This window comes from Temnothorax nylanderi, unplaced genomic scaffold, assembly GCF_030848795.1.
Source record: "Temnothorax nylanderi isolate EJ_2023f unplaced genomic scaffold, tnyl_v1.0 TNYL_tig0027_pilon, whole genome shotgun sequence".
In the NCBI taxonomy this organism is placed as follows: domain Eukaryota; kingdom Metazoa; phylum Arthropoda; class Insecta; order Hymenoptera; family Formicidae; genus Temnothorax; species Temnothorax nylanderi.
The window spans coordinates 856,268-880,003 of record NW_027249089.1 but is presented as its reverse complement, the minus strand read 5'-3'; the positions used below and the strand labels follow the sequence as shown (position 1 = coordinate 880,003).

At 38.7% G+C, this 23,736-nt stretch overlaps 1 protein-coding gene across 4 annotated transcripts in view; it reads right to left on the bottom strand.

Annotated features, from left to right (window-relative positions):
• The window catches only part of LOC139770115 (uncharacterized), a 34,380-nt gene that overhangs the window by 4,940 nt on the left and 5,704 nt on the right, over nt 1-23,736 (bottom strand). For 2 of the 4 annotated variants that reach the window (XM_071701847.1, XM_071701846.1), the window contains exons 2-22: nt 15,578-15,703; nt 14,874-15,004; nt 13,947-14,073; nt 13,702-13,827; nt 13,042-13,185; nt 12,802-12,890; nt 11,756-11,960; nt 11,109-11,269; nt 8,655-8,760; nt 6,797-6,919; nt 5,569-5,795; nt 5,156-5,255; nt 4,666-5,000; nt 4,330-4,570; nt 4,077-4,214; nt 3,536-3,721; nt 3,096-3,379; nt 2,188-2,944; nt 1,518-1,852; nt 1,254-1,392; nt 181-1,087 (exon numbers count right to left, since the gene is read on the bottom strand). In XM_071701847.1, the coding sequence (XP_071557948.1) occupies nt 181-1,087; nt 1,254-1,392; nt 1,518-1,852; nt 2,188-2,944; nt 3,096-3,379; nt 3,536-3,721; nt 4,077-4,214; nt 4,330-4,570; nt 4,666-5,000; nt 5,156-5,255; nt 5,569-5,795; nt 6,797-6,919; nt 8,655-8,760; nt 11,109-11,269; nt 11,756-11,960; nt 12,802-12,890; nt 13,042-13,185; nt 13,702-13,827; nt 13,947-14,073; nt 14,874-15,004; nt 15,578-15,694 (4,978 nt within the window). In that variant the 5' untranslated portion in view covers nt 15,695-15,703. Of the gene's footprint in view, nt 1-180; nt 1,088-1,253; nt 1,393-1,517; nt 1,853-2,187; nt 2,945-3,095; nt 3,380-3,535; nt 3,722-4,076; nt 4,215-4,329; nt 4,571-4,665; nt 5,001-5,155; nt 5,256-5,568; nt 5,796-6,796; nt 6,920-8,654; nt 8,761-11,108; nt 11,270-11,755; nt 11,961-12,801; nt 12,891-13,041; nt 13,186-13,701; nt 13,828-13,946; nt 14,074-14,873; nt 15,005-15,577; nt 15,704-19,988; nt 20,520-23,736 lie in introns of those variants that run through there. The other 2 variants (XM_071701845.1, XM_071701848.1) reach the window with 2 other exon arrangements.

Sequence of the window (23,736 nt, the reverse complement as noted above, 5' to 3'; positions counted from 1 at the left end):
TAATATAAAAAGATAAAGATTGAAAAAAAAGAATGGAGGATGTTATTCCTGTTAAATAATAATAAATGCAATAGAAAGTTATTATATATGTGTGTGAAAAGTACAATTTTTATGTGCAAAAAATAGAACCAAGGGGGAAATATTTGTATTTAATAAAAAAGTTCTCATAAATTGACTCACCAGGGAAATTATTAGTTTGCAACAATTGATTTAAGGCCTCCTTCCAGTTGTGGTGGAATACGAGATCATTCCACTTAGGAATGATGTTGCCCAACGGGCAACCGTGACTGCTCTGACAAAATGGAACGCCGCACTCCATGCACCTTGCCGCTTGTACTCGCAGAGTCTTCCTGACACCCTGGAAATTGTATATCTCATCCCAGTCCTCTACACGCTTTTCGACCGGTCTGTACATGGCCTTCTGCCTTGAGTACTTCATAAAGCCCTTGATCTTGTCCAACTTTCGCTGTGCCATCTCTGCGTCTTCTATTGAATCCTCTATATCTTTGATCTTGCCGTTCGTTATCTGTGCGTCACCGTTAATTACGTTGGGTGCTTGTTGCTTTGCCTCCTCCAGCTGTTTGAGAGCTCGCTGGTACTCGTAAGGGAAGACCTTGACGAATCTCGTGGTGGGTTCCGGCCATGTGGCGAGTAAATCTTGTGCGATCAACGAACCGGTCTTTTCGATGAACTCTTCTAGTAGTTGTTTCACATAGGCGATTTCTTCTGGGTTGTTGAGCGATAGCAACTCCACCATTTCGGGGTTGCACTTGCTCTTGAAGGAGCCGTCGACATCCAAGACGTATGCGATTCCACCGGACATTCCAGCCGCGAAATTTCGGCCGGTAAGACCTAGGATCAAGGCGCAACCGCCGGTCATGTATTCGCAACCGTGATCACCCACACCCTCCACCACAACAATCGCCCCACTGTTACGCACACTGAATCTTTCGGCAGCGATGCCGCGGAAATAGGCTTTTCCGGAAGTAGCGCCGTAAAGGCAGACATTCCCGACGATCACATTCCCCTCCGAATTGAACTCGGATTCCTTCGGCGGGTATATGACAATTTCACCTCCGCAGAGACCCTGCAAATAAAATTATTTATTTCGTCTGTACAAGAGAATATCAATAACAGTTAAGTTTTTAGTATTTAGATATTTAATACGATCCAACACAGATTTGATTGGAATAGGAAATTATGTATAGATTATTTGTGTCGCAAATTCAAAAGTTTAAGAAACTCGTGCTTACTTTGCCGACGTAATCGTTAGCATCGCCTTCAAGAGTGACATGAATACCCTTTGTCATGAAAGCGCAGAAACTCTGACCCGCAGAGCCTTTCATCTTGATATTGATGCTATGCTCGGGCAATCCGTCATCTCCAAATCGTCTGCGAAGCAATTGCAAGATAAATGAGAATAAGAAAGTTAAAATTATTGGTAAACGATATAAATTATGTATCAGTTTTGCTTCGTTGATTTTTTTATCTGAACTCAGGAATATCGACATACTTACTTGGCTACATGATAACTCAGCGTCGATCCGAATGCCCTACATTCGTTGTTGATATTCATTTCGATGTCAGCTCGAGTGTGTACTCCATTTAAAACAGGTTCGGCCAGTTCAATTAGTTTATTGTCGAGTCTGTTCTCCAGCTGGAAGTCTTGTTTTACGGTGCCGCCCTTGATATTCACGCCGGGTCTTAAGTCCAGCGCGTTTCGCAGAACATTGCTGAGATTTAGGGTCTTGGCTTTTTCAACAGAGATGTCGTCACGTACTTTAAGGAGATCTGTGCGTCCGATTAGATCCTGGAACTTGCGGATGCCCAGGTTCGCCATATGCGAACGTACCTGCAGAAACAAGAAAAATAATAGATAAATCTAATAGACTCTTTAAAATAATACTTTGTATTAATAAAAATTAAATCAAGAATTAAATTATATTATATATTTATATATTATATATTCAAGTTTCTCAATTTTAATATAAGAATCTCATTTAATTAACACTCCGGCTCAATAATCATTTTGAGAACAAAAAATATTTAAAAGAATAAATAAGAATATGAAAATAATACCAGTACAAACGCATGATATATACAAAACAAAGAAATCAAGCGGTGGCTAAACATCAAGATAAATGGAAGATGTCAAAATGAAAATATCTAATTGTAAGTCGTTCCTACCTCTTCAGCCAACGCGAAGAAGAAATTGATCACATGCTCCGGCTTGCCCTCGAATTTCTTTCGTAACACCGGATCTTGCGTGGCGATGCCTACTGGACAGGTGTTCAGGTGGCACTTTCTCATCATTGTGCAGCCCATTGCGATTAGCGGGGCGGTGCTGAAGCCGAACTCATCCGCACCAAGCAGCGCAGCCACTACAATGTCGAAACCCGTGCGCATCTGGCCATCCGCCTGGACAATCATGCGCGACCGCAAATTGTTTAGGGTCAACACCTGATGCGTCTCGGCGATGCCTAATTCCCAGGGCAATCCGGCGGACTTAATGCCGGTCCAACTGCTGGCGCCGGTGCCGCCGTCGTGGCCGGATATCACTACGTGCTCGGCCTTGCCCTTGGCGACGCCGGCGGCGACGACGCCCACTCCGACCTCAGACACGAGTTTGACGGAGATACGGGCGTTTGGATTGGCGCACTTGAGATCGTAAATCAGCTCGGCCAGATCCTCGATCGAATAGATGTCATGATGCGGTGGCGGCGAGATCAAACCGACCCCAGGTACAGAGTGCCTGGTGGCAGCAATCTCCGCGGTGACCTTATAACCAGGAAGCTCGCCGCCCTCACCGGGTTTCGCGCCCTGTGCCATCTTGATCTGCAAGTCGTCCGCATTCGCCAGGTAACTGGCAGTAACGCCAAAGCGACCACTCGCTACTTGTTTGATAGATGAACGCTGGCTAAACTCCGGATCCTGGTTTAGGTATCTGTTGGATAACGATAAACAGTTGGTTACAGGTTTATCTGATATTGTTAATTAGTCGCAATAGTTGCAATAATAATTTTATAAGAGACGTTCGACATTCTTAAACTCTTTAGATCATACAATCTTTTATTATCTTTTCTTCTTGATCATACCTGTCCGCGTTTTCACCGCCTTCGCCGGTGTTCGACTTGCCACCGATGCGGTTCATGGCGATTGCCAGAGTACTGTGAGCTTCCAAGGAAATGCTGCCGAAACTCATCGCGCCAGTCGCGAAACGTTTCACAATTTCCGACGCGGATTCCACGTCCGTGACGGGAATCGGATCGCGCGAATTCTTCAGTTCGAGTTGGCCGCGCAGAGTGCAAGCCTTCACCACTTCCATCGTGGTCTTGCGATAATTTTCATAAGCAGAGTTGTTTTTGGAGACAACATATTCCTAACGAAAAAAAGATGATTGTTAAAGAAAAATGTATTTTATATATTTTTTTTAGGATAAAGACTTTGCACACAACTACGTTTCTTATAGTAAATGCAAATTTTCAATGTTTTAAGTTAGTTTTTAAGATATTATGTCCGAAAATGTCTTTATTACCTGTAAACTAGCAATGCTCGCAGGATCATTGATATGTTTCTCGCCACCGGATCGCCAGTGATAAACTCCTGGATTGCGAATGACCAGCAAATCCATTGGTTTGTCCCAATACGTTATTTGATGCCGCTCGAACGCCTCCTTGCCCAAAATATCGAACGTCACGCCGCCAATACGAGAATGAGTACCCTGAAAAATTCGAATATGCATGATTGGCATTAAAGATAATATTGTTTAACGATATATTGCAACAAAATAAATAAAATTTTACTAAGATGCATCATTAAAAAGTTTGAATCATTAAATAATCATTAATTGGATCCAAGTATTAATCATTTGCATCTGAAAAATAAAATAATATACAAAACAATACTTAAAAAAAGTTATAATTTACTTATTTCGTGATTATAAATATTTAAAAAATTAAAAACATTTAAAAAATATGTGTGTGTGTTTTATTTATTTATTAAAAACTATTTTTAATGATAGAATATATTTTTTTCGTATTATCTTAGGCCGATTTAGGCTATAATATGAAAAGTACCTTGAAGCATTTATCGATGACTTCGTCGGCCAATCCAACTGCTTCAAATATCTGCGCTCCTTTATAGGATTGCAAGGTCGAGATTCCCATCTTGGCCATCACTTTCGCAATTCCTCGTTCCATAGCTTCTGCGTAACTCTACAGAATTTAAACAATTAGATAATTTTCATTTTTATCTTTCATATTCAAACAAAAAGCTCTTTTTATCATTAACATCTTCAAACAATAATTTTTGTTGTTTTGTAAGGTTTACCTTAAAAATAACATCATCAGTAAAGGTTTCATCGAAAACGTGATCCGCCCTCAGATTTTTCGCCATCTCGAATACCAAGTAAGGACATATGGCATCTGCTCCGTAACCAAGTAGCACGCAAATATGATGCACCTCTCGAGCCTCGGCGGTTTCCAATATGAGACCGACCTTCATTCGCTGTCTCTCTTCGATTAAATGATGATGAACAGCGCCCAGAGCTAACAGGCTGCTTACCGGAACTCTAAAGTCAACAAAACAGATGTGAATTCTAGTTTCCCATTTCCTTCAAGATCAGTTTAGAATATATCGATATTTTGATTTACAGATCGAGCTCACCTTGTCGGGCCACCTTGTCGATCGGATAGTACGAGGAGCTGATAACCTTCCCTAGCGGCCACATTAGCCTCACTGTTAACGCGATTCAGCGTCTTCAGCAAACCATCAGGCCCGTCTTGAACAGGGTAAGTGATATCGATCACTTTTGTTCTCCAATTACGATGGGTCGTGTGCTTGAGAACCTCAAAATCACTCAGAGACAGTATCGGTTGGGGCAGGAATAGGCGATGTACTTGCAACTCGTTCGGCTCCAGAATGTTACTCTCGGGTCCGATTGGACAAAGCATTGACATTACGATCTTTTCGCGGAATGGATCGATCGGTGGATTCGTTACCTATATAGAAATCGTAATCGAGAGATGTGTTAACGTATCAAAGATACATGTTAGATCATACTTAATTAATTGTTAAACTAATTTCTATAATTTCTTTCTTCACTTTTCTATTATATTTTGCGTTTTAAATTAACGATAGTTCAATTTTTGCCTACCTGCGCGAATAATTGCTTGAAATATTCATATATCAATGGTTGGAATTCAGACAAGCACGCCAGGGGAGCGTCATTGCCCATAGATCCTAACGCTTCTTTCCTGAAAGAAAATTTTAGTTGTTCGTGAATATTAATTGTTAATTAAAATATCATTATTTTATAAAAATGATAACGTATCAAGATAATGTACATGATTATACAATCTCGACTCTATCAAAGGGAAAAAGACATTTTTATGAACAACGTGGAAAATAATATCGAAGTATCGTTTAATTACATTAAATTTATAATAAGTAATCCTTTGCATTTACGCGAATTTAGTGTTTTTACTTATTTGTTATTGTATGTGAAATATCAGACATACGAAATTACGAAATGTGGTGTTGATAGGGAAAAATTTATGGTATACATACTTGGTTTGCACCATGGGCAGAAGCAATAAATTGATAGTCTCCAGAGTGTAACAGTAAAGAGAGAGCCGTTTGTCGCCGCTCCAAACTTTATTCACGGCCGAAACCTCGTTTACGCCGTTGATAGCGTTCTTTTTTGCGATGGCTGTCTCGGCGGATAGACCGTTCTCGATTACGTCCCCTGCACTGCTGTTGCGAACATGTGCGGCGCGCAATTCCTCCATGGTGATCTGCGTTCAAAACAGCATCACCAATAAAAACTAGTTGCCGAAACTAAGAGTGTCTTAAAAAAGGTTGAAGAGTAGAACTGGTATCGCAATTGGATGTATGTTTTCTATGATCGAGCACAAGCAGATATCAAACCGGAAGTTCTGTTAGCGATTGATTAGTTAATTAATAAGTTAGCTAACAACTGAAATACGAAAAGATAAAGTTAATAGATGTAGCAAACCTTCATGCAAAAAAAATTATCTGAGATATTTTCGCGGACACTTCTACTTATTCATTCATAATATATTTTTACTATACTACTACCTACTATACATACAAATTTGTATTCTTCTATTGTATTGCTACCCTCACCTGTACACCATATTGAAAGAAATCAACATACTTAAAATGGTATGATTAGAACGACTCACCCTCTGCATATCGACGATACAGCATGTACAGCAGTATAAAAAAAAGTTAGTTTTGCGTTAGAAATTTTTCTTGTGACGACTTCGATGAAAATTTTTCTAACACAATCATATTATTGCAATTTTCATTAAAACCAACGGAATTCCTGAGTTAAATATTTCATGAAAAAGTAACATTGATACTTGATGACTTTAGAATGCGTTAGTTGACTAATTAGGTGTATTAATTGATTGAGTAATTGATATATATATATGATGAGGGGGAAAAGCGAAGAGAGTTACTCAATTTTCGAGTTGGCCTATAGGCATAATGTGCAATAATATTCTTCATGCAAGCACGTTGATTGTAACATACATATCTTATGTATAAAACATTACATACAGGAAGTTGTATACAGGAGTGTCTCGTAATCGGCATTAAAAAAGCATCATAATAGAAAAGTTTTTTAACTTTTATCTCGAGTAATAATCTTTTTAAATAGCACTTAAAATTCGGCCTTAATCTCAGAGGAGTAATATTTGAAATGTCGACGCCGATAATGTGACAATTGATCGCGAATTGATCTCGGTTGGGGAAAAGAACGCTTAGCTACCTGTTCCTTGAGCCACTTGGAATGAGGCCTGTTTCGAGCGATCTGCAACTTCAGCTCGACATCCTGTATGATCCTCTTCTCTTCGGTGTCAACGAGAAGCATCCGGCCGGGCTTCAAGCGACTCTGCAAATAAAAGAGTACACCAATAATCGCCATAGAACGGGTTCGACACGTCGATGATCGACATTCATATGACAGCACTGGATGACGGTCCTACAGCTCTATACAAACCTAGTCCCTAGATGACAAATTATACATCATACATGATACATGATCAAAAAATAAATAAAATACGATATATGTGATTAGCTATTATACATGTATACTAACATACAGCGAGTAGGTATTGCGAATCGATCGATGACAGTCTGCCCTTACCGACTCATTGGATATCGATTTACCTTTAATCCTCGAATGTGACATTTCTGCAGCCTTATTAGAGGAACGAAAGAAAAATGTGTGCAAAAAATATACATTTGAGGATTACCGAATCCTGGATGAAGTCAGTGATGATCAGGTCAATGACTGGCATTGGTGATCATCGGCCGGTGTAAAGGCAGAGTGCCAGTACATTACATTGTTTCGTAATATCTGAGACCTATAGAATTCGCACAAAATTATCCGACGAGCGTTTAAAATGTAAATTGCTTTATTCTCGTCCGCATGGTAGAACTCTGTTTATTGTCTATTTATACACGAGCATCTGTCTCGATGCACTCGATTGATCATTTGGGACGAAATATTATACTCGTTAGGACTCGATCGAGACGATACGCTTGTTGCTTCCGACAGAGATGTCAAAATGTAATGAGTAATGTATTTGTTAGACATAGATGAAATATGGTGATAAAAAAAATGATTTGTGTAGTAAAATCGCATGATGGTGCTTGCATCCCAGAACGAAGACGCCCATAGATTTAAGAACCTGGCCGAGGACGCAACATACGTAACCAAGGACGTATATGATCAACGATTTGTATAACCAAAGACCTCTGGAACTCAAAATTTGCGTAAGCATGCAATTATCAAGCCGTAAATCTGCAAAAACCATTATCCCGCGGAATCAACAAGCTATGATTTTTTCCCAGTTCTATCCTTGGAATTTTATCGTCAAGGAAATCTCGACTTTCTTCTAATAAAGAGAGTTCTGCCGTATATCGCCACCTCCTCTTCCTCCTCCTCTAATGAGAAATCAGCGAGAGGTCAACAAAGCGGGTTGTTTTGTGACACAATAATACTCAGTCGACACACCACGAGACAAATGCGAACCGTCGAGTATGATGGCGAGAAGACGCGTTTTCGAAGCTAGATATGCGTTTGAGAGTTTCGCTGATACACAAGAGTCGCTCTGTCAGAGAGTATTTTCGAAAAACGTCCAAGTAAAGGCTCACTCTAAGCGATCAATGTTATCGCCCGTTGAACAATCTCGACGAAAGCCGCTCTCGGAAACAGCGAAACTTTCAAGTGACGTTAAAAAAATCCAAGTCGGCTTATCGCGCGACTAAATGCGCAAGCATTGCTTTTGTACAATTGTAATGCGAGCAGGCTCTTTCGTCGTTTCCGTAGAGAGATCCTTGGCCAGAGGGAAAAGGGTCCAATTTCTCCGGATAGGACGCGAGGGCCCCCTTGGTCGCTCTTCCGGACTAGCTGAAATTGCTGTATATCGGGGGAGAAATGTAGAGAATAGGCGCGGAAATGAGAGAAAAGGGGGCTGGGGGGAAAAGATTGAGCATACGAGGGTTGATTCGTCGCGTAAATCATAAATCGCTGCGAGCTAGCTGTCTCTGCCTCAGACAGAGTGAGAGACACTCCCGTGGAATCGGCTGGTGCTTGGGATGCGCATATTTCCTTCGTTTACCTTCAGGACTACATTGCTGGGCGGAGTATCATAGACGCCCACTTCGGACGCCATCACCATCATGTTATCCTTAGTGACGTAGAAGCGCGACGGGCGCAGGCCGTTTCTGCCAAACAAAAATTCAAAAAGGTCTTTTGTATTTCACACCACCTCTGTGTCTCGCGCTAGGTATCAGCTGAGTGAACTACATTGCTGTTCGTTCGTTCGCTTGCCTGCCTTCCTGCTGGCTTACTCGCGTTATACTCTCTCTCTCTTTCGCTCTCTATATCATTTTTCTTTCTCTCGCTCTCTCAGTCTCTTGGCCTAGGCCCTATTTACCTGCGTTAGCAGCACGTCGGGACAACGATGGACACTTAGTAAATCGTAAATATCGATTCTCGCTTTGGCTGTACAAGAACAAGGCAGGGCAAAGGGAAGCCGCGCGAAATTCTTTTGACGTATTTTCTGGTTTTCTTTTTACTTGTTTTTATAAGCTTTTGTGTACATTCACTTTCTGAATAATTATTGTTCGTATTTTATAGTAATTTCATGTTTTGCAAGATGCTACAGATTTACTGTATTAAAGGATATTAAAGGACAAATTAAGGCGATTATTTCATTATTAAAATGTTGATAAACTTTGAGATATAAGTAATCGAAAATAAATGGATACTATAATAAATATAAATCCAATATCATTTATAATTAAAAACAATAAGAGCCTGGTAAACAAAAGTAAAATAAAAAGAGCATAAAAAACAAAGTTTTATTATCAAAACAGAGATTTGCTTAATTGCTAAGTACAATAGGAAAACTAAAAGATTTCAGAAAACGATGCATTTCTAATTTTCGATAAATAAATAAATGAATTTGAAATTTTTCAGGAAATTTCTATCTGTAATATTACTTCAGTTCTAGAATCCTAGGACAGTTAATGAATGGGCATTTTATATTATTTATCACGATTGCTGCTTGTTACTGTAAGCTTTCTGCTATCATGTAAAAATAAAATCGCGTCTCGATTAAACGGAAGCTTTAATAACTTTCCTAAAGCAATTTTTAGTAAAAATATTCTCATAAAGAAATTTCTATTTTCCCCGAAGAATATTTTTATCGTACGTTTTATTCCGCATAATCTCTATAGTATAATAAAATTGGATTCATGGGGTGAAGGGTGTTTTTCTACCCTTCGTTCGATTGCACGACTTCCCTTTGCCTTAGAAATCGATGTTTACCTGTACCCGAGAATATCTCTACACGTGTGCACCGTTCTCATATATTTCGTGAGCACCGTTAATCCTGCTGAATGCGTCTTGCAAAGCGTAGGCAATACGCCCACGTAGCCTAGCATTCTTTCTTCGCGGCTCCCATAACAAACGACACCGCAGAATCCTTTCGTTCGGCTCGTTTCTCTTTCAATAGAATGCTTTCAACACTTTGAACTCGACTCCAATTCAATTCTTTGCAACTCTACCTCTCACTACATTTATTTTTGAGCTGTGCTTTGAACAGCTTACCAATAATGGATAACGAGAAAGTACTTTTATAGCAATTTACATTAATAAAATTACTAAATAAAATTAAATTCGCGATAGAAAATTAAAAAGCAAAAAAGTACCTGCTGTAATATTGCAGGAATGCTGCAAAGAGTTAATTAAATCGCGTGACCTTTTTAATTTAATTAAATTTTAACTGTCAACGCGAATTTAATTTTATGAAACGTTTTATTATTTCTTTGTTGATTGCAAATTAGACATTTAAGAGATATTTCAGATTCTATATTTCTCTATTACATGTTTGAGAAATATTTATGATACTTGTGACATTGACGATTCTTTGCGATATTAATTTACTATTGCACGGAATTATTTCAATGCAAAAGAATTCACTTGCTTACCTGTGCAGTTTCCAGCGAATTTATGTGAATTCTTTCAATGGTTTTTGGGAATCTTGTGCAATAGCAAATTAATACACATTTATCTTCCGCATTTTTTGAACACGTTGACAGTTAAGAGTTTAATTTATCGCCGCATTAATTTCATTTTGACACAATCTGATATCTCCCAATTTATAAATTTCAGAATTTTTTTAACTAATATGTAAGCCAACGAATATAACTCCCGTCGTTAATGTCAACAATGTTTGGTAATAATTTCTCTTCGCTATTCTTAAGAGAAACAATAATATTAAGAAGGAATTCATATCGGATGTTTAACATCGAAACATTTTGAAATATAAAATGCGGCATGTGCAACGTCAGCGCGACTGGATTCAAAGTGTTGAAAGTCAATGGAGTCAAAGATCCAAGAACCCGCACAACCGCGAATCACTATCGATCCGCGGAGTCGCAGACTCATGGATCTATTGGACACAAAATGTGGCAAGGGTTACCAGATAGCACGAACGAGAGGGGAAGTGGAGCCTACGTAAAAACGTGTCATAAACAAGACGTAACGAGAGATAGAAAATTTCTACCTGTCCAAGATAGCGCCGACGTAGCGGCCGTCGGTGAAGGTCAGAAGAGCCGGGCCGTCCCAGGGTTCCATAGCGCAGGCCGCCCAGTGGTAGAACTCCCGCTTTTCAGTGGCCATCGTCAAGTCGTTCTGCCAAGCCTCTGGTACCATCGTCAGGACAGCCTGGATTCAGTAATGATTTCAAGTGTTACATTACTGTTTGTTCGAGGATCGAGATTCTTGAAATCGAGAAACTATAAGGAATCGTAATGCGCGATCGTAGTATGTGGCACTCCGGAGAATTGATGGAATGAAGAGTGCAGTTTATAGTCATGTAAATTCTTCGTATTAAAAGGACAATGATGTTTCAAACACAGAGGCAAGGATTTTTTTGTTGGACTATTCCTAGACAGGAAAAGTAGAAAAAATGTCCTTTAAAACGGAAGGATTTACGGAATCAAAGATTAAAGATTATTACCAAGTTTTATGATATCAAGGAGAATTTCGAGAATCTATTTAAATCTGTGAAACTATCTGTGAAAATAAATATTTTCGAGAATAATGATTCATAAAATTGTGAAATCAGTTTTCTATAAAATCGAGGATTTATAGCAACACTTTATATTTCAATGTTAAACGTTTATGGCACATTTCATAACGTAAATTCACCTCAGGCAAGGAGCGTTGACCTGCCATCACCAAGAACTCGAGTACACAGTCCGCCGATCCAGAGTCAGAGAGATTCGGTTCTACGACTGGATATAACTGTTTCAGCTGATCGCCGTATATATGGCTGCTCATCACACCCTCTCGCGCCTTCATGAAGTTCACATTGCCGCGCAGGGTATTAATTTCGCCGTTATGAGCAAGCAAGCTATGAACAAACATTGCGCGTTATATCGATGCTCGCTATTTGCGGTTTTGAAACGTCCTGTGTGGAAACTATGATTATGATAACATTTTATTTATCGCTGTAATGAAGGACTACCAAATACTACTCGAAACCTGTGAGAGCAGCATTGAGTTTTATAGTGCGTTGTCTACAAAACAAATATATATCACGAATTTTTGATATGCTGAAAAGAAATTGAAGAAAATACGCAGAAAAATTGAACAAGGAAAAAAGTTCTATAACAAAATAAGTAGTCGATAATTATTACGCTGACCTTTTGTTTCATAAGAGCTTAAAATAGAATCTTTATCACTTGTACTACGTTTACACGAGCATTACTTCTGTAGTAATTTACGATAATTCGTTTACGCGGAGTGAATTATCATAAGTTACTACAAAACCCCGTTTACGCGGAGGAATTCAGAACGCTCGCGTAAATATAGTATAGTCATTTAGGATAATAAGAACTCTATAAGTTTCATGACAGTCGTGAAAGAAGCTCGAAAAAATTTGAATAGTTCCATTTGTACTTTTAAAGTCTATTTAATTTTTTTTTATTAAAAAAGGTCATTAGCAATTTCATATACTTTTCAAGCAATATAATTGAACAATATGACTAAGCGACCGAAGACAGAAAGCTACACGTCAAAATTCTCGGATTTTTTTTTATTCGTATCGCTTATGAAAAATAACTTAATTGAATAAATACAAATATTTCCTCATTTCCAACCCATTATTAAAAGTGATTAATTAGCTTTTGAAAATGGCCACATAATATGTCATTTTATCCGCGATATTTATGGGATTTTATGTAGTATCTTACCGTAAAGGATGCGCTCTTTCCCAACTCGGAAAAGTATTTGTAGAGAACCGTGTGTGTACCAGTGCTAGATAGGTCTCGAATTTCGGAGACTGATATGAAAGAAGAAAAAAATGTATGCGATATTACATTACTGTTTCTACGACGGCATACATAATGCATTTTACGTAAAGACTTCCAGACGAGAGCGATACTTTTTTTTTGAGGAAAAAAAAACAGTACAGAAATAACTCACGGACTCACCTTCAAGTCCGTGAAATACAGCCATAACTGGTCAGCGGTGAGCTGACCTTTGTAGACGACCGTCTTCAACGACAACGAGCAAATGTAGTACCGCAATTCTGGTCGCGGGATTGTATGCGACGATCTCTTCCTCAGCACGAAAATCTGACGAACAGAACATGATCGAAATGTAAGGCTAAAGACGAAAGATGAAACGTGTAATTAATCGATCAAACGAAAGGTCGGTGTGCGTTTCAACCTTGAAAATCGCGGCTATCTGCGACGAATCCGAGTTCTAATTTTATAAATTGGCAAAGTCGTTTAATGCCAAGTCGTTTAACTCGGAGCACGATACGGCGCGCGTAACTTTCGATTCATTAATAATTAATAGAGGAGTCTTCCAAAAAAAGCTCCGAAGACAACGTATGGAAAATATGGAAATATTAATTGTCAACGAATGTACATTTTAGCGATTAATAAATAGTAAAAGAATACTGGAAATATAAATATCAGTTAATGCTGATTAAACAATTAAACAAATCCGGTTAATTGAAATTATTTTTCGATCTTATTGTTAGTTATGAATATAAAGCTAGAATTTAGAGAGGTATATATGACTGAACGCTGACCAGAACTAATTGACTTCAGACACAACTCGACCTTAGGGATTAAGCAAATTACCTGTCGTTTAAGCGTTTCCGCGTCTTGATCGCCGGTAACGAACACTTGACGCATGTACGGTTCGCACTTCTTCGCCACTCGGCCAATTTGGGTGCCATCGGTGGGAACGTTACGCCAACACAGCACCTACGAATCACGCGACCTCGAGAATATGCCCGATATCGTATTCAACGCATTTAAAATAACGCATGTAAAATAATGCGTTAATTTTAACATTCAAACAGATAACAATAATGATATCCTACTCTTAAATTGCATTCCTTAGCAAGCTTCTCAAATGCGGCTTCTGCCGCCTTGTGGGTGTTCTTGTCAAGGAATAAGATACCGGTCGCATATCGTCCGAACTCGGGCAGTTCGATATTTTGTTGTTCGCTATAACACGAAAAATAATTTGGTCAGCTTAACTAATTCATGTTTGAACCATCAAAATTCTGTAGAATCAACAATATGTAGTTTCTACGATTTGTCGAAACCAGTACAAGGATTAGAGAAACTAAGGATCTGTCGAGTTGTAGACTCAGAGATTTGTGACAAAACAAAGATCTGTGACGAAAGATTTATAGAACTGTGCCAAGGATTTGTGAAATTAAAAATCCACAAAATAGTCATAGATATGTATGGACAATTGTAAGAAGTGATGGATGTGTGACATCTAAAAGTTCAGGAATAAATTCTGTGAATCTGAGGGGATTTCTCTGAGAATTTGAAAGAACCTCTAATATGTAATCGAGAAACGAAATACCTGCCAAAAGTTTATGAATCACAGAAACTACGTGTAATCGTCCTTCTGATTGCAGTCAGTTATTTATAAAATGTTCTCAACCTTAAATAATCAATATCAAAATTTTGAATAAAAAATGCGAAGATATCAAAATCGAAACTAATACAACAGTAATCAAGGTACAAGACGTGATCCTCTGATTTTCATAATGATATTACGATTTGTATTTTTGAATTAAATTTACTTCAAAATTTAATTCAAAAAATAAACTGAAATTAAATTTTTAGTTCAGTCGGACAACAGCGTAAATGTGACACAGGCACTTGGCTTGGGCGAAAATTGGATATCATGGATTGGATATACATCAGAAGTTATAAAAGCTTCAGAAACTAAGCACGGATCTCGTCGAAATAAGATTTAGCATGTCGCTGGGACACACTGATTTTCTTACCGAATTTCATTGGCATAGTAATCGTGCGGTATTGCGCAAAGCACACCGGCACCGTCACCAGTGTCATTATCACAGGCACATGCCCCCCTATGATTCATTCGCGCCGACAATGTCTGAGCATCTCGAATGATCTGAAATTCGCAAATAAAACGATATAAGAAAACCGATTCAATCTTCTTAAAAGATCGCAAAATCGTAATTCATACATTTATCAATGAGTTGTTTATCTCTAAGATGGAGAGAACTCTTGTTTCTTTCTCAGATATACATTTCATTAATTTATATTCCTGTTTTATCTATCTTATCGTTTTTCTGCATATTTCAAGCGGCGTTTATCTTTAAAAATTATGCGCAATTTTGGGATCTTAATTCAATATTATATAACCCTTTATATAAGCTTTTGCAACTTTAAAATACCGACGTAATTATTCGAAACTTTTTATTATCCACAATTTTGAATTTTTTCCTCGATATATTTGTCTAAGCAACTCATTGGTATGCTATATACTATTTTCCGCATTTAGCTGTTTATCTTATCTTTATTACACCTTTTTATTCGCTCTATGCTATGTGTGACACAAGGCAAAAAATACGGACGTACATCTATAATAGATTACAAAGATCAAACGCGCGACACTCAAGAGACGTGGGTCGTTCTTTGAACTTTACGTGTAAAAGACTGACGAAGCTCAAAATTGACTCACCTTGTGCGACCTCTTCCCGTCAATGGCGACGATAAAACCAACGCCGCAAGCCTCTCGTTCGAGGGTAGGGTCATATAGACCTTGCTTCGGAGGCAAGGTCCACGCCTCGGAACTCATAATCTTAATCTGAAAAGCGAGAAGAGAAGAATTCTATACGTCATTCCGATCGATAATAACTCTTAATTGCTTGAACTCTCTCTTTTTTTCCTCTCACATGTAAGCAAGTTAAATAAAGGTCAATTGTTTTCTTGATTTTAAGACAGCATATAACGAGCATGCAACAATAATTTATCCGGAGGAAAAAAAACTAACAGATACGTTCTACATATTCGTTATCTATATTCGTTCATTGCGAGCTAATCGGTACAATTGTTGCGATATAAGTAATTCATTCACAAGCTATTTCTGTATTGTTCTGTACACTTTTCTTTCAAACGATTTTGAATCATGTGTATTATTTTAGTCATCGTAACGAGTGCGCGCTATGCGATTAACATATACGCACGTGATGTACGCTTTAATTAGATGTAAAAAATTAAAATAGTTTTGCGCAATTGAACTTAACGTTTTAAATGGGAAACAGAATCGTAATACATATCTCGTCCCTTCCAACTCGCAGATTCGTAACTTCACGATTATTTTAATCCGTTGGATCCTCGGAAGATAAACGCCACGCGTTTATAGCTGCGCATTTAGGGGTAGAGATCGCGAGAACGATGGGGCGGAACGACGGGGGAAGTCCGAGGTGTCAGAGCGATTCGCAGGATATCGCATTGTCAGCATTACGTAAAGCCAGTGTGTATTCATTTAAGCGTAACAGACGTCGCCGTCATCGTTGTCGCCGTAGCGGCAAAGAATCGCAATGATGGTCGGTGTGTAAACAAAACGAAGAAAATACGTCAAAGAGATCGGTATCGCGTTCACGTGGCCGACCGATGTACCGAGCGTGTAACAGGGGTGGCCAATTGTTCGATATAATCTTTCTCATTCTTTGTTTGCGTCCCTTTCGAGTTCTTTTCCTTTTTTCGCAATATTGATTGAGATGCGATCGTGTAACTGGACTTTGATCATCAATATACCGGGACTATATTACTCGTGCTTGAATTGCCCATCCAAGAACTTCGATTTCATTTATTGAAACCTGATTGTTAGTAAAGAATGGTGTGTTCTATTTTTCTCTGACCTTCACTCTTCGTTTTTTTTAACTCTTTGTCAGTCTAGCTGGATATTATGATATATTTTTATCGAATCTCTCTTATCGAACTAATTAAGAGATAAGTAGGATAAAACTGTTGACAGTAATAGTACATTCGAAAATAAAACGCAAAAAGGAAGGAAATAATCGAGATAAAGATAGATAAATATATTGCTGCAATATTTTCGGACAAATGTGACACGAAGTTGTTTCCTAAATCATTGAATCATTTTCTTTGGAAGACATAGAAAATCATCCTCGTTCTAAAATAGACTTCTGTCTTTGCCTATGGAAATTAGACCGATAATGGAAGGCGGAACATTTTTCACTTTTATCTTTCAATAATAATCCGCAATAAATTATATTTATATATAACGTGTAGAGTTAAAAGAGGAACGGAGTATAACCGGTTCTGATAATTTCTGATAAACAGTCGTATAGACACTATAAACTATTACGTAAATATAAATTACAAGCTCGCGCTTTATTTAAGTCGCAGAATGCATTTACACGATTTCGCGTCTCGCACACGCCCAATCCCGTAATTTCGCGCGTGTAACATGAAAGTTGCGCCCAATGCCAGCGTGGAGCAAAAAATCAGACGCGGCGTCCCCATTTAACGTTAAACACGCGGCTTGAAAGCGCGCCAAGGAATCCGCGGAAAAAGCGACGACCGGCAAACTCGCGAAGGTTGACCACCTCTGTCGATTGTACCCACGTGCGATAGGAAGAAGCGGAGGAAGCGAGCGAGCGAGTGAGCGAGCGAGCGAGCGAGCGATCGATCGATACGACATACAGGGTGTGTCTGAAAGCCCCGGCAAGGCCTGGCAAGGCTCGTCCTCGGAGGATGCTGGACATTTCCGAGGATCGATGAGGTAACGGAGAATTGAAAAGACTTGGGAGGTCATAAATCTCGAGGCTTGGCAAGATTATGGAAACCGCCTTTAGACAGTTATCTCATTTCGCTTATTTTTAAGGTACTTATTTTTTAAGTACTTCAGAATGAAAAATACATTGGAGTCGAAAAGAAACATGCCCATCACGTTCCCCCATCATGCTTTTTCGTCAGATATACGAACAGAAAGGTGCTCCCTATCAGGTGTATAAACAGATAATGACAATGTAATGGTATGTTATTCTTTCGGGGATTAAGAGATAATATTAAAAGATAACGTAAAAGAGAAAGCATGGGGGTATAGATTCTTTATATAGAATATCATTTTCTAGAATATTATCTATATTCTTTATATAGAATATAGATATTAAATGCGATAGCAAGTGCGATGACATCGCGCACGATGTTAATAAATTGAAATTAGTTTTTCCTAGTTTATAGTACAGCGTTTCTCCTGAGACCGCGTGCTGGATAGCTATTTTGATGAATCATTTTGATTGATTGATTTCACGGTTATTACGACAAACGTTTATTGCGCATGCAGAATAGGCTGCGGATTTTGGGATCAAAGCGCGTTCCCTCTAGAGCGCGCGTGGGCTAGTAAGGATCAGGAATCCACAATGGTGGTGTTCCAAAATTATCCTCAAGCTATTCCGGTCATTTCGGGCCCGGAGAGGAAACGCGTAACTCTCGCATTCGCAATGTTATCGTTGAAATTGCGTTACGGTTCCGAATTAGAAACTAGAGTGTCAGTGCATGAAACGCGATAACTGCATGGTTAATCGTCTCTGCATTTATGCGCTGCGATAAGAAAGAAGTGGATATGGAATGTTACAAAAATAGCTCGCTTACGAGTTTTCAGTTACGAATTTCTTGACGAATCATCGTCGAGGAATGTCTGGAGCATTTTCGAAAATCAATATATTTATAAATATAATTAGAAATTATTTTCAAAGAGATCGTGAAGTTTCACTGAAGCACATAATTATTAAAATTGTTTCCAAATTATTATTTTCGCGTGCTCTTTCCGGAGTACATAAAAATAGCAGCAAGAAAAGAAAAAGATTATACCATTAAAACTTAGCGTTGTAGAAGTGTCGACTGTGAAGAATAAAATAGAATTTCTGCTGATTTAGTATTACATATGAGTGTGTTATTTAAAAGTAATTCAATCGCTTGCTATGTAAGCGATTCTCTTTAGTCATGTTTAGAGATTGCTACGCATATTTAGAAAAAATAACTATTATATTTATTTTAATTTATTTTTTAAAAAGATATTAAATATTGATTACTCTTTTTGTCTTTCCCCCTCTCTCTTTCTCTCGCACGCGCATTCCGTCACGGTAGTGAAAACGTGGCGGCTTAAAATGCATTAAAATACATGTCCGTCCACATGTCCGTATTTTAACCTGTTCATTCGTGTTTCGAGACCCGTTTCTCGCCAAAGCGGCGCAAAAGAGAGAGGAAGAACGAAAAAGAAGAAAAGGACTACACATGTGAAGGAACGTTATATGTCAGGACTGGGTTTACTTATATAGGAGCATTGGACACTTGGTGAACAACGTGTGCCTGCATACAGGGTGTCTACGAAAAATATATATTGATTTTATCATAAGCAAATTCGAACTTATGCTTTTTCTTTATCTTCAAATGCATAATTTCTTTCTCCAATATTTTTTTTACTTTCTAGGATTTTCTCAGCGGCAAATTAAAGTATATACTTAAACGCAAATTAATTTCGAGATCCTCTACTTAAGATATGTTGCAAAAAGTTTTAAATGAAAACAATTTTTAAGAACGTTAAATATTACCCTTAACAACAAGAATGTCTAAGAGATATTCATTAAATTCTTGATTTATAAATTTTGCGTTTTGATTTGAAGTTGTGTATTTTAATACTGTATTTTGATAATATAAATACAAATAAATTACATTATCTCAATATTTTTATAGTTTTCTAGGAAAGAAATTAAAATCACATATTTGGAATTTTTATTTATGGAATTTTCATTATATATTTCCACCTTGTTCTCTGATATATATCTCTTAGAAATAAATAAAGAAATCTCGGATTCTGAGATCCCAGCAGACCTCGAGCGTCTATTCATATGGCGAATTCGTTGTGAGTCATTCTTGATAAATTTCAATTACATCTCGATGTAATAGATTTTTTAAATAAAATCTGATATCTTTTTCTCGGATTTTAATCGGACTTCCTTGACAGGAAAGCTCGATATGCGAGAGATTTATCGCGAGCCGGCGCGCGTGGGTTTGCATTTCCTGCCTCGCTTCAGTCGACGTGGCGCGTAGTCCCCTCTTACCGATAGGAATTAGGTGCACCAGGTCGACAGGCAGGTCGCTCCGAGAGTGCGTGCGTCTTCCTTATCGCCAATCAGCACTACCGTGAGGATAGAAACTCTTGTACGATTATCAATTGTCGTTAATTCGAGTCAGTTATCGTCTATTATCAATTGGATCGTTACATAGAGTTATTTTCTCACTCGAGTGAAAAACACGTCTCGCCAGAAGTTCCGCAGAATATTCACCGCGATTTCGGCACTGTGACAATACGATTCACACCGGAGTTATTAGTTCAACCCTCGGTCAATCGGCTTTAAGGGCAATCGTACGAACCGCACCACGTCCCGATCCTGAGGACCACTGCGAGCGCTGTCTGGCGGAGGGAGAAGGGCGTTCTGAGTCCTGAATAACGACTTCTCTGCCTCCTCTCAGACCGTTCAGCTTCGATTAAATCGGCAAACGCGCGCGCGAGAGAGAGAAGAAGAAATAAAACGAGAACCGAACGTACATACGAATCGCGAGTCGGACGGGCACTGAGGACTGAGACCGCTGAGACGTCGGCGGCGGCGGCGGCGCTCGGTTGTCGTTAAAAACCGAAAAAGCTCCCCCTAGTCCCCCTTCCCTTCTTTTCCCTCCCTTTCTCTTCTCTTCCCAGTCCCTAGACCGGGCTGGCTCTCCCTCTCTCGTTCTCTCGTGGGTCGCGACGCCTCTCCCCACCTGCCCCTTCCTCCGGCGCTCACTCCCTCTGTGCCAATGCGGCGCTCGTCCCTCCTGATCCTCCTCCCGCCCCGCGTTCCGGCGCGTCACCGGTCTCGCTGCGGACTCCGGAGCGCCTCCGTCTCTTGGCACGCCGCGCGCCGACGAGTTTCGATGCAAATCGCTCCGGAGTACGCTTCTGCGACGTCTTGAGGCCGTTCATTCAAAACATCTCCTTTTTTTCTCTCCTTTTTTTTCTCTAGATTGTATCCCAAAGTGTTTGTTGCTTCGCCGCGGATATATTCCGCGCAATTTCAAGCGGCACTTTGTAACGATTGATCCTTACGCGAAGCATGCGACAAGAACGGCGCATTGCATGCGATTAATTAATACATTCGTTCGCTCTTCACCTCGCGTCGCGATTCCGCTCCGAGTTCCGAGACAAACCCTTTTGGAGCGTACGTGTCGCGGGACACGTCGTCTTGAGACGAGGCTCGAGTTCGAGGCCTCGTTTCTCGTTTTCGAATTATGTTGATTTAAATGCGCGACGTTTAAACGCACGGTTATTTTCATGTTAATGAAGTTCCGCACCGCGCCCCTCTCTTGAGCCGATTGTCTCGGAGTCATACATTGTTCGGTTGACATTATGTCACTTGTACAGCGGGATATTCTGTAACTTCTTAACGACAGTTTCGGTATCGTTGTGCAAGTGTTATATATGGCGAAAAAGCTGTAGTTAAAGAGTTACAGAATCCCGCCTCCGAATTCCGAAACGGTTATTAAAATTCCGAACGCTTTATTTTCAAGTTCCGCGATAAATTACTTTGAAACAAACGCGCCAGTTTATTTTAAACTGTCGTCTTTTTGTTTATCCTGCCGAAGAAGCGTGACACATAGCACTTTAATTCTATTTCAGGTTCTAACGTAATATAATATTTTTGTTATGATACACGGTACGCTCTTTATTAACCGTGATAATAATACGGTAGTATTAATGCAAAACTGTTAAATATTAAAGAATGAATTTTAAAGCAACATCTTGAGGTAAATAACATTTTGTTATTTTTAACTACCATGTGTGTCGAAATTTATTATTTTAACACAAAACAGTATTATTTTAACTCCATTGGTTTAGTTAAACTAACATTGCTTTAGTTAAATTAACGACATATATCTAGAGTATAATAGGAATGGTAGCGACCTAAAGGAATGGTTAAAAATGACTCAAACTGAGCATGATTTGACACTATGAATTTAATAGTAAAATGATGATTGAATAATTAAAAGGATTCCACCTTATTCCCGCCTTATTACGTACAAAAATTTCCGTTAAATATCTTATTCGACATTTTAATTAACGGGTAAATAAATATTAGATAATCCATCAAGCATGAATAATCGAGAATATACGTGTAATTGTCTCTAATAAAACTTCGGAATATTCTGAGTATATCCCAGATGTCATAAATGTTGATATACAGTATAATCTTTATCACAGTGATATAAAAAGAAATATACGTAATAAAAAAATAAATAACGATGTTCAGTAAATGATAGCTAACATTTGGCAGGTGTTACATTTTGTAAAAATAAAAGGTAAATAAGGATTATTTGAGGTCTGTCTCTGCGTCTTATCGACTTTGGTAAATACGGTACATTTATTCACTTAAAAATTGTTTCAAAACTTTTGTCTGCATTATGATTTAGCGTGCATAATAGATTAGTTTAGCATTTGTTTCGTTAAAGAACTTCGATACTTACCGTCAAACTCCATCAGGACTAACAATAGACGAAGCTTTTACCAGACCAACTTAGAGTTGAGAAGCAATTTGTGACACGTCTAGTGCACTTTGTCTCAAGGTTTCTTGTGCAAACTACGTTGTTTCGGTACTTTACATTATTACGGTGTAACATTGTTAATTGTTCATCTATACAAGGTGATACGTAATAATTTATCTCATTTCATTGCCAGAAGAAAATATTTCTAACTTTCCCTGATATCTTCTGCAGACAAAAACTTCTGAAGCTACGCCGGGAAATTTTTAATCTTAGTGATGAATCTCTTCGCGAGCGAAAATCTCTCTCGGGATTTGACAATTGAAAATAATGCAAATCTCGTACTCGTCAATTGCAGCAACAATATCTCTGCTCAATTGTAAGAATGTTGCTTGCAATATATGAGCTTTGCCGAATTACAATGTTAATAAAATTTAGTTTACAGGGCAACATTTCTTTTTATTTTACACTCATTAACATTCCATCGCGTCATGTGTGTAAAAGAGGCACGTTGCGAGACGCCCATCTGCGAGTCCCTGTCTTCGACTCTCCTTCTATCTCTATCTTCTTCCGTCCGGCCTCATTTGCATTCACTAATTCCCACATCTGCGCGAAATAACGTCACTTATTGCCCTCGTAATCGCGACCGTCTCCGCTGCCTCTATGTTTTTTAATTCTGTCAACGGCCAACGAAATATCACTCTTGGAATTTCTTCGCACTCGTTCGACAAGTGTATTACTAATTCCTCGTGTGTCAATCTGGGCTTGTTATCGTATGCAACGCGATAAGTGCGATAAAAAGAATCTCTAATCAATTTAAAAGAGATTTGTGTCGGTGAGCGTGGATATACTGGTACACTGTCCGATAAGCGCATTTAGTGCACATGCTTTCGAGAAAATATGTCGTTAGGATTAGAAGTTTTATGACGTTGCGTCGAAAGTTGTTATTATTTGTGGAGAGTCTCAGAAAATTCTAGAAAAATGCTTTTTTAATTTTGACATAAAAATTTACAGCACGTACATGAGAGCACGTGGAAGATTTTAATAGAATGAAATATTGTGGCTTGTAACAGCTCCACATAGATTGAAAAATAACAGTTTTGCACCGGCAACGGTTAATGCATTGAAGCAATGCGCTTCACACAAGAAACTTGGGGACAAAGTACATTAGACAACACAAATACTTTAACTACGTAGCGCGATTCTTTGTATTATTACAAGTTATATAATAGAAAAATAGAGATTTTGCGTTTCGATCGATCGAAGAAAGGAAAGTTCTGATGTGCGTTTCAGGAG